The sequence below is a fragment of the Megalops cyprinoides genome, chromosome 3 (genome assembly GCF_013368585.1).
Source record: "Megalops cyprinoides isolate fMegCyp1 chromosome 3, fMegCyp1.pri, whole genome shotgun sequence".
Classification (NCBI taxonomy): domain Eukaryota; kingdom Metazoa; phylum Chordata; class Actinopteri; order Elopiformes; family Megalopidae; genus Megalops; species Megalops cyprinoides.
In genome coordinates, this window is record NC_050585.1 from 54,742,969 (window position 1) to 54,754,639 (window position 11,671).

Sequence of the window (11,671 nt, forward strand, 5' to 3'; positions counted from 1 at the left end):
GCTAAACCCTCCTTCCCATGTCTTCCCTCCATCTCTCTCTCCCTCCATCTCTCCCTCCATCTCTCTCTGCCTCCATCTCTCCCTCCCTCCATCTCTCCCTCCCTCCATCTCTCCCTCCATCTCTCTCTCCCTCCATCTGACACCTTCTCCACCAAAAACTTTTCTCCAAGAACCTGAGACTAAGAGCCACCAGCACACGCACACACACACACACACACACACACACACACACACACACACACTCAGTCACAGTCACCATCATTAGGAATCCCATTAGCATTGATCAGGCACAGTGTGATACGCGACACCTTCCTAAACACTCGAAACAGTGTTTATCATTACAGCTGTTTAAAGTGTCTGCGCTCAGCGCAGCTCTGAAGCTGATCGCACCACCGAGGCCAGAGCCACAACGAGCTCTGCTGGGGAACCCCGCGCTCCACACGCCAGCATCCTGACACAGCCGGAAAGAGAGAGAGAGAGAGAGAGAGAGGGGGAGAGAGAGAGAGAGGGGGAGATGGAGGGAGAGAGAGAGAGAGAGAGAGAGAGAGAGAGAGAGAGAGAGAGAGAGAGAGGGAGAGAGAGAGAGAGAGAGGGGGGGGGGGAGAGGGAGAGAGAGAGAGAGAGGGAGAGAGAGAGGAGGAGAGAGTGGTGGACAGAGAGACAGACAGACAGATGGAAGGACAGAGAGGTGAACAGACAAAAGTAGAGAGAGACAGAGGGGAAGAGAAGTTCATTGCTTTGCTTTTCCCCTGGATTATAGAGTTGCACTGGCTGGCACAGTGTCTAAGCAGAGACTGTTATTCTAACCCCGTTCCCATCCGCTGCTGACGAACAGCGTTAGCACTGCTAACCGAGGGAGAAAAACAGCACACACCGCTAAACACTTCATAAAATATTAACCTGCAGAAACACAGCGCTAGTTAGCTTTTCTCCAAATGGAGAGTTTCCTCCTCTGCCCGCACTTCCCTGCAGCTCCACGTCAGCCCTGTGCTTGCAGCCCGAAAACGCAGCTCGTCAAAAGCGGAAAATTAAAGATTAAGGGTCTCATTTAACAAGCTCGTGAAACGCTAAACAAAATTACATTAATGATCTTTTAGGCTAATCTCAGTAAAAACGCCGTGCACACACACACACAAAGCGAGAGGGAGAAAAAAACACCAGCTCCTCTGGTACAAACTACTTTGGCGATTTTAATGTCACTTTCAATTTTCTGCTGCCTGCTTCCCACATATCCCTATCCAAAAACAACCATTTAAAACATCACTCCTAATTAGATGATTAGTGCTTGGAAGGGCAGGAGATAAGTCATTTGCATAATTCAATCATAAAAGTTAGAGATACATATTTCTATGTTCGTTTGTACAATTATCTCTGCTGTCCTGAGGGCGGTGATACTAATGTGATTAAACAATACTGCTGCACAGAGCCCACTGTCCTCTATTAAAGCACTGCTAGAGGCAAACCAAAAATTAATTTTAGGAGACAATCAATTTTATTCTACATGACTGTAATAAATATAGCCTGGCTCCTGATGTGTCATTAAGCTGAGAGAGATTTTCCCAAAGTCAAAATGACACCAGCGGCGGGTTTTTTTCCTCTCACTTTAGTGGAGGGGGAGCAGCAGCCATTTCTTCATCTTTGAAATGCCTGACAGCTTCCTTCCATCTGGCAGATTTAACACACACTACTTGCACACTACTCGCACACACTACTCGCACACACTACTCGCACACACTACTCGCACACACTACTCGCACACACAACTCGCACACACTACTCGCACACACAACTCGCACACACAACTCACACACACAACTCACACACACAACTCACACACATTGACACCCCCCTACACACACACACACACACACACTGCTCACATACACACACGCAGCGACTCTGAACATGGCCCTCGTTATCAAAACAAACTTCAGAGTTAAGATTCCTTTGAAATCTAATTTCTCAAGGAAACTGTGGAATAAACAGCATCTGCCAGAGACTGACACGGGCAGGTAATGCAGTTTCAGAGGCCAAAGCAGGTTTCGGGGAGAAATATATGCCGCCTAAACGGCGATAAATAGGAAATATAAATGAGCCACTTTAAAAGGAAACGTGAGCTAAGACGCTGTGAGCTGCAGTGCAGTGCGTCTGTAATTGGCTACATGTGTCTTTGCTTTGCTCCTAATTCATTGGTTATGCATGAGGCAAGTTATTACAGAACTGCAGCTCACATTAATGACACAACACTCACTCACTCACTCACTCACTCACTCACTCACTCACTCACTCACTCACTCACTCACTCACTCACTCACTCACTCACTCACTCACTCACTCACTCACTCACTCACTCACTCACTCACTCACTCACTCACTCACTCACTCACTGGAGAGCAAACACAGTCATACCCTCACACACAGCGGACACATTCAGCCATAAATGTATGAAAGAATTGCAACCTTTGCTTCTGCAACACAGGACCATAAATCGGCACGGGGAAAGGTCAGAGGAGCAGAAAGGCTGAAGCCGCGAACAAACGGCCCAAATTCCCGCGATTTCAGTCTCTCTGATCACCCATTCTCCTCTGAAGCATCTCTCAGCTTCCCACTCCTGCAACTACTGAGAACATTCATCTAAAAAACATCAAACAAATGAAAGGACATTATGAAGGACTTTCAGTTCATTTTTCTTGATATTTAGTTATCAATTTTTTGGTCTTGGTGATTGATTTAAAAAATCTGTCTATAGCGAATGAGGAGCCCCGCCCCCGAGAGCCCCGCCTCTCACTTCTCTCAGGCACCTCAGAGCCACGCCCATCCTGCAGTGCATTGTGGGAAACAGGCTGTCACAGTGAGACGTGCCTAATATGTGATTCTGAAACATGAGCGAGCATTTCAAAACAAAAATATCAATAAAAAATAAACACATAAATAAAACCGATCAGATTAACAAATAAGTCAGAGTGTGTCTCTGTCAGCCACACTGCGCAGCTGTGCGCAGACACACCGCAGCCGGCTGCACGGGGGCTTAAATGTCATCAGAGTATGCAAACAAAGAGAGACGGGAGAGGAGCTGGGCTGCAGAGGACAGAGAAACACCGAACACAGAACCGCAGCTCAGAGCTCCAATGCAATGAATTTATTATTTAAAATAAGGAGCAGGAGCACATATATAAAACAACAGGATGTATAATTTATGCGTGACATTAAGGAGTGACTGACCTGCTGGAGAGGTGAGGGAGCGGAGGAGACAGGGGCACGCCTCCCTCCCACAGCCTAGCAGAGACTGCCCAGCCTCAGGCACTGCCCAGAGCAACACAGCCTCCATATGGACCAACGACCATCACACACACACTCACACATGCACTCACACACGCACGCACACACGCACGCACACACGCACGCTCACACGCACGCTCACACGCACGCTCACACACGCTCACACACGCACACGCTCACACACACTCTCACACACGCACACGCTCACACACACTCTCACACACGCACACGCTCACGCACACGCTCACGCACACGCTCACGCACACGCTCACACACACTCTCACACACACTCTCACACACACTCTCACACACACTCTCACACCACTCTCACACCACTCTCACACACGCACACTCTCACACACGCACACTCTCACACACGCACACTCTCACACACGCACACTCTCACACACGCACACTCTCACACACACTCACACACGCACACACTCAGGCACACGCACTCACGCACACTCACGCACGCACTCACGCACGCACGCACGCACACACGCTCACACACACGCTCACACACACGCTCACACACGCACATGCTCACACACGCACATGCTCACACACGCACATGCTCACACACACTCTCACACACGCACACGCTCACACACACGCTCACACACACGCACACGCACACTCTCACGCACACTCTCACGCACGCACACTCTCACACACGCACACTCTCACACACGCACACACACGCACACACTCACGCACACACACTCACGCACACTCACGCACGCACACACTCACGCACACACACACTCACGCACACACACACTCACGCACACACACACTCACGCACACACACGCGCGTGCACTCACTCGCACACACACACACACACACATGCACACACACATGCACACACTCAGGCACACACACTCAGGCACACACACACACACACACGCACACACACGCACACACACGCACACACACGCACGCACACGCACGCACACACACGCACACACACGCACACACACGCACACACACGCACACACGCACACACGCACACACGCACACACGCACACACGCACACACACAATAACCTCACAAAGGAATAAATGTCTCATCGTAGCAGCAACTTCCCTAAATGTGCATTTCCCCTCCGCCGTGGCTGCACCGCGCTGCACCGGCCGGCTGCATTAGGTCTCAGCCATCCAGCTCTGGTCACTTAATGCACTGACCACAGCTACAGCACAAGGCACTATAAACCTCAGCCAAGCAGCTCTGACATTAGCAGCAGTAATGCTGCACTTTGCTGGGAGAGCCATTAATCAGAGAGAATCTTTACATCCTGCGAACATGCTTTTTCATAATATCAGATAGACTTATGAATATTTCACCATTCCTTGTAGTGATAACTTTTAAATATATATATACAGATATACACACACACATATGAAATAAATCATTGACAAAATACCAAATTAAAACACAATATCTACAAATTCCAGGACATTCAAACAGGTCTTAGATATTACAAAATAATAACTACATCTGTAAAAATCTGTTATAAAATTAAAGTGGTATTAATATGTGTGGTTTGAATATCTAATCTTTTAAAGCAGAGTTTGCTAAGGCTCATTATGAGATGTTAGCGCAGTGCTCCAGGCAACAGAGAGAATGAAGCCATGCTGTTTAAATGAGGGAGAAAATCTCTTCTGCTAGGGACGGGTTTACAGTAGTAAATGATTCAGCTTCATTTTCTCTTTAACTGAGACACTAACATCCACGGAAAACTTCTGCTACCAAGACATGTCCCTCTAGAATAAAAGATACACACATTTGACCTCTAACATTAATCTACACATCTATCCTTCTGTAATATAAAGCATTCAAATATCTGCCTTTTAAAAATAAATCTACACAACTTCCCTTATTTTAAGATACAGCTTCACACACCAGCCCCGTGTGTAGCAGAAACCTGCACGTACTTCACCCTTTTTTGATGTGAATCTGCCTGCATCTTCCCCTGTTTTAATTCATATGCACAAAAACCCACCACGATTTCAATGCAAAACTACACACACCTGCCCTCGCTGTAATATAGATGTATGCATACTTTCCACTATTTTGATATAAATCTACACAAACACCATTATTTTAATGTAAAATTACACACACCTGACCTTGCTTTAATAAAAATTTACACACATTTTCAACTATTTTAATATAAAGCTACACAAACTTATCATTGTTTTAATGTAAAATTGTAGTATAAAATTACACATACCTGCCCTTGTTTTAATAAATCTACCTATATCTTCCTGTTTAAATACAAATCTACACATACATCAAACTATTAACATAAATCTACACACATCTGCCCCTGTTATCTCTGAAATAAATAATTTGATATGCAGGCTTTTTTTGCTCTGCAGTGACTGCGGTCTCTCATCTCTCGCCTCGGAGCAAAAATAGTTAAAATTGCTAATCCAATACACCTTTTGAACAAAGAAACAGTGGGCCGTAAACACAGGAGTGGAAAAACAGCACAGATGTTCATCTCTAATGCAATTTCCATTCAATTTCCTAAGTGCAGTCCCCAAGTGCAAACTAGTTTAACGTTATGTTTAGCTTGCAAATTCTTTTAATAAATAATGAATGCAATAAAAACCCAGAGATCAATTGCGAGCTGAGAAATCATAAAAGCAGCCCTTTGTGCTGAGTCTCTTTGCTGATTCGGTCACTTTTCCCCTTATTCAAATTGGTCGTGTCAGTTTTAAAGATTATGTCGAAATGTTTTGATTACTTTCCTGATATCTCCTGCTAGTGCAGACTGTGCTCTCTGGCCCCCGGAGTGTACAGGCAGTGTAATAAAGGCAAAAGCGTGGTGCTCTCCCACTCTCCCCCGAATTACAGCAGGAGAAGCAGGAATCCGCCTGTTCACACATATTAGCTGTAACCATCTGGTGTTGGGCTGCTGGATCCTGTTTAAATCTGACCGTAAAGCTCTGTACTGAAGGGAAGTCCGGCAGCTTCGCCGTGAAGCACCGAAGCTCGGGAGAAAATTCAGTTCTGCCCGAGCTCATCCCTGCAGCGATTTCATTACCCAGCTGTTCCTCCGATCACACAGCCTACACAGTGCAGTCTCCCGCTCCCCGTGTTGGTGTGCTCCCGGGAGGCGGCGCCCGGGAGGAGGTGCCCGGGAGGAGGCGCGGTGCAGCGTCCCCACGGCGGCTGTCTCCCTCTCCCCCGGCCCTGTTCGCCGGGATGCAGGTGAGTGTGACAGATTGATCCGGCTCAGCGCGAGACTGCAGTCAGGCATGCGGGGGCCGCACAGGTGAGGGGGCGGGGAGGGGGCCTCTAAAAGGTTAATTAGTGAATCCTGCCCAAACTGGCCATCTGGACTGGGGCGAATGCAAACACTGCCTCCTCTCACGCCTCCTTCCCTCTCCCCCGTCCCAAACCGCTCCGCTTTAGCCACACACTGGCGATGATGAGCACGACCTTTCAGTGACCGTGCTGGGGTGCAGAAGGCCTGCCGCTAGTGACAAAAACGTCCTTCTACCTGCGTGTGTGCGCGCGTGTGCACATCCGTGTGTGTGCGCGTGTGTGTGTACATCCGTGTGTGTGTATGAGACAGAGCAAGCTTTCCTAGGTTGAATGTCACATTAATGATGAAATGCGTATGTGTGAGCTTAAGGGGGGAGGCTTGACGGACAGGCCGAAGCAGCTGCAGGTCCGTCCCCATCCTCCCTCTCCCAGCACAAAACAGTCCTGCTAATGCCCGCACACTCGATGGGAACCCAAACACACCGCAAAACCCTACCACACACCGTTCACAGCCTGGCTGTGATTTTCATCTCACGTGCATACTATTTCTATTGGTGCAAATACATGTAACCACAAAAAGCAACAGAAATCATATAAATTGTTAAAATTTTGAGAAGATAAATAATGACTGAAAAATAAACATAATTTTTTTATGTGGGGATCATGAACACAATAAAGCAGACCTGAAAAAGCACTGTCCGAAACTGTCCACTGTCCTCTTTTTATTCTCTCATGCTGAATATTACAGGCACAAGCACACGGATCTGAAAGCAGGGCAGTGTTTTTGTGTGTAAAGTTGAGATTACACCGAATGTTCTGCGAGACGCTGCTGCATCGATCAGACTCCACATCCCCCAAAGCCAGCTCCAGACGGAGGGACCATCCACAAAGATATTAGTCTTTTGCTTTGTAAACATGGGAATTTTATATATTTAATATCTAATTAATGTCACCATAAATAACACTCATTTTTACACTGTGATATATAACAGGTATTTCAAACCCCTTTTTTTCTGCAAGCAATTTCTTTCAAAATAATATTTTTAATTTAATGATGTATGATGTCTTAGCGTGTTTTAGAGCTGAATAAGACTTATGTTGGATTTAAGGGGTTTCCTTCGTTTTTGTTCACAAATTCATTTTGAAAAAACTATTTAATCTTATTAAACCTTGTTTGTATTGACGCTCTAAGTTGTAGCGCACTATAAGGGCCAGTTGCCTTTAACCTCTGATGTCAGTTTAACCTTTGGAAACCGAATATGCGTTTCACTGCCTACAATTTTAACACTAAAATACCTGAAATCCTATCATCACATGCGCCCTGTGTGTTTTCCCTCCGTGCTCAAAAAGAGCTTTTTTTCCTTCATATTTATTTTCACCAATGAAAAAGCCCTCTTTGTATGTTATTGTTCTCCGCCTCTTTTAGGGCGCTTTGTCATTGTCGCTTATTGTCGCTGTAGCTGGGGCAGCAGCGCAGGGAAAAGCCGCAATTATGACCAAACAGACAATTGAGCGCCAATTGCAGGGCTTCGGACTGCGAAAGGTCCCGCAGAAATGGGGCCCGGTCTCTTTAAAGTTCCCTTCCCATTGACACTGCCGGCGGAGCAGGGGGACACTAATGCATCTGTCATGATAACAAGCTAAGAATAACATCTAGACATCAAACCGAGCAGAGAATCCATCCGAAGTGATTCATTCAGATCTGTCCCATTGATTTATTAAACACGCGGCAACATCTGCAGCCGCACAGAGCCGCGCCGCCACAACTCATTCAGGATCAATTCAAATGGAAAAGAAAAAAGTGCAAGGAGATAAATCAAAACATAATTTGCATGTTTCACGGGCACGTTTATTTTCTATAAATGTTAAGAATGTCCCTCCCACGGCGTGTCGGCTTTAAGGAGGCGGTTGAAATGCAGAAACACGCAGCGATTTTACAAAAACACCCATGCGAAAATGTCACGTGCGAAAATGATGACTGTTTATGAAAGCTTTATTTTAAGTTACTTCTGTCATTATAAAAAGGAAGATGTGCATCTTATAACGTGGTGTTTAAAACTCCAACTGCACACAACACTGTATACTTTAAATATAATAAAGATTTTAGTGATATTATAGGCCTACATTTGCCAGGGACAATGTCCTCTTAAAACGTGTCGCATAATTCTTTTGCATTTCTGTTTCGTCACAGAATCTGAGACCAAAATGTTTCGTGACAATTGCGTGAGACAAGCGTTACAAAAATGTCAATTTAATTTCATTCTTGGAAGTACACGTTACCGAACAATGGGACCCCCGCCGAGTTTCACTGGTGCATTTTAAAATACTTGATTACAAGTGAGAGGCACTCCGGTTATTCTCTCTTAAAACAGTAACATTTTTCAGACTTACACAAAAAAACTTTAACACAAGGAAATGTCAATGGCTGAATATGTTGAATTGTTCGAGAAACCATGTCTAGCGTTAAATGAACTTATTGCTTAAGCATCCATCAATAATCTAAAAAGGCAATAAATACGAAATGTTACAAAATTAAATAAGTTACTGTGAAACCGATTCTACCGCAAAAAAATAGCTTGACTGACGATTTTAAAGTGCGATTCGTTCATTTTTAGATGAACTACTATTGTATCGTTTCATATTTCGCATTTAAAATTCTCTTTAATTTTTTATTTTATTTTGAGTTGACCACGTTGTTTGGTCAACGCTGAATTTAAATGTAAGCCGTGCCTGCGTGGTGCGTTTGAGTGCCGGCGATCAGGTCACATCAGCCGCGTCGCGCTCACAGGACGCAGCGCTGGCTGGACCTCTGCAAACCATTAACTTCTGATTTTTTATGTTGTACATAAAAAATATAATTCACATTGCGGCATGGCTGCAACATAAGATGAACGGGAATGTATAAAAAATGAGATTATTTGTGATTCCCAACTTGGGTGAGAAGTGAGATAAAGTTAATGAAGTGATAGAAATGTATATCTCCACTGAAAGCAACTTTTTGAGAAAGCTACGTGCGGCTGTACATGAGCGAATCCTCTCTGATTCCAGTTACCTTTTCCCTGAAAGTGAACAAACTGTACAACTTACAGTTCAAAACACACTTGCCAGCACCACTGCCCAAAAGTGCAACACGTTTTACACGCCTTGAAAAGCTCTGCTGAGTGAGTGCGAGAGGAAGAAAGCGGTGGGAAAGTTTTGTGAAGCAGGCGGCAGGAGCGCGTATGCGAGGCTCCATGGAGCAGACAGAGTCCTTTTCTTCTCTCCCCTTCTGCGTTGGGAACGTCAGTAATAATTAATCGCCGCCTAATTGTTCTGTCATTGAACAAAACTGAAACGCATATGAGCAAGTGGAGCAGAAGCGACTATTTAGAAGAAGAACTGTGGCATATACATTGATTACATTCGTCCCCATTTCTGGCAAACTAAAAGAAAGTTGAGAAACTTTCTCGTCAACTATTTATGCAGCACCGCTGCCGACTCTAAGTTCCTGTATTTGGTACCGCGCTCGGTGAGGGGCGGCGGGGAGAACGTGGTGGCTGTAACTGTGGGACAAAGAAACAACGAGGGAGCAAAGCGGTCTAACCTGGCGTTGGTGCAGTCGTTGTAGAGCGCCTCGAAGTCCTTTCGGGTGATGAGTTTGCAGCGATTCACCCCGGGCTGGATGGCCCCGAGCCCCCGCAGGATCCGGACCTGCTCCACGGTGCACACCACGGGGCATATATCCAGGCGCTTCAGCTTGGTGTAGACCGTGTGCAGCCCTCCGACCAGGTGCTTTAGAAAGAGATCGAAAACCTGCGGCAGGCAGATCAGCTCCTGCCCGTCCACGTTAAAGGAGGCCACCTTGACCCCGTGGACCTCCACCATTTTACACTCGTTATTGCCGCTGGATCCGTTGCCGCTGCCCCCGCCGCCGCTGATGAAGGTGTTGATCATGCTGCTGGTCAGCCGCGGCGACTCGGCGGGGCTGGTGTACAGCGGGTCGGAGCGGAACAAGCCCCCGGACCCCGGCGTGGAGGTGGGGGAGAGCACGGGGGGAGTTGCTGATACGGCCATCGTCGCTGTAGTTTCTTGCGTTCCTCTTGCTCTCTCTCTCTCTCTCCCACTTGCGCTTCTCTCTCCTCTTTCACTCTGTCGCGCTGTTTCTCATGCGCTCTCTCTCACGCCGGATACTGGCAACGGGCACCAGCCTTCACTCGCAAGAGTGCGGGGAAAACTGAGAAGCGCCGCATTCACCGCTTCAATCAGCCAGCCCACCGCCGCGAAGACTGACAGCTGCGGGAACCAATGAGCAGCGCCCTCACACAGGCCCGCGCCTCCCATTGGAGCTCCAGGCGAGACAGATCCGGCTCCGCGTAAAAAGGGTGGCGCTTCGCTGACAGCGACCCGCTGCGCTGAGTAACAACTTTCCACCGACTTGAAATATATAAATCTCACCAGCCCTGATAGTACAGATTTTTGTAGGGAGACTATTTTTTGCATATATAGTTTATTTATTTCCATTGTTATTATTATTATTTTTGTTATTAGTGTCGTTGTTAACATAATATCCGATTGTTTTGAATTGTGTATTCTTTTATTTTTAATGTACTGTACTCATCCAATTAATGCGCCCTCCTGAAGCCATGCGTCCTTTCATTGCGCACATTTTGCGTGGTTAGAGCCACCATTCACATGTCTTTATTTGATTAACGAGTTTTTACTCTTCAGATACCCTTCCCTGACAATGCGGGTGTGGGGAACGCGGTGCGGGCGTAGCGGGTGTCCGAGGGCCGGGCGCGGACGCGCGGCGCTGCGCGTCTCTCACACGAGCGTGCAGGTTTCTGTCAGCGCATTCCGATATGATCACGCAGACTGCATGCATGGCAGTAATATTTTAATTATACATATTTATTTTATTTTATTTATCACGGATGTGGTCGGTTAAATTGAGGCGTAACTAGAATTAGAAAATAATTTTAGAAATGTACCGTGGGTACAATGCTCCCTGTCAAAAACGAAAAAGGAAGACCCAAAACAGGAGTTTGCATTCCCACGTTAGAAGTTTGGACCGGAGAACCAACATAACGGAATATTACGAGTTTCCAGCCGAAAGCGCAGTTTTCTTACAAAGAG

At 46.4% G+C, this 11,671-nt stretch overlaps 1 protein-coding gene across 1 annotated transcript in view; it reads right to left on the reverse strand.

The window, feature by feature from the left end:
- dacha (dachshund a) overlaps positions 1–10,747 on the reverse strand; it is a 146,804-nt gene extending 136,057 nt beyond the window's left edge. The window contains exon 1 of the mRNA XM_036524308.1: positions 10,143–10,747. Coding sequence (XP_036380201.1) covers positions 10,143–10,612 — 470 coding nt within the window. The 5' untranslated portion in view covers positions 10,613–10,747. The remainder of the gene's footprint in view (positions 1–10,142) is intronic.
- Between the last annotated feature and the right edge of the window lie 924 nt (positions 10,748–11,671).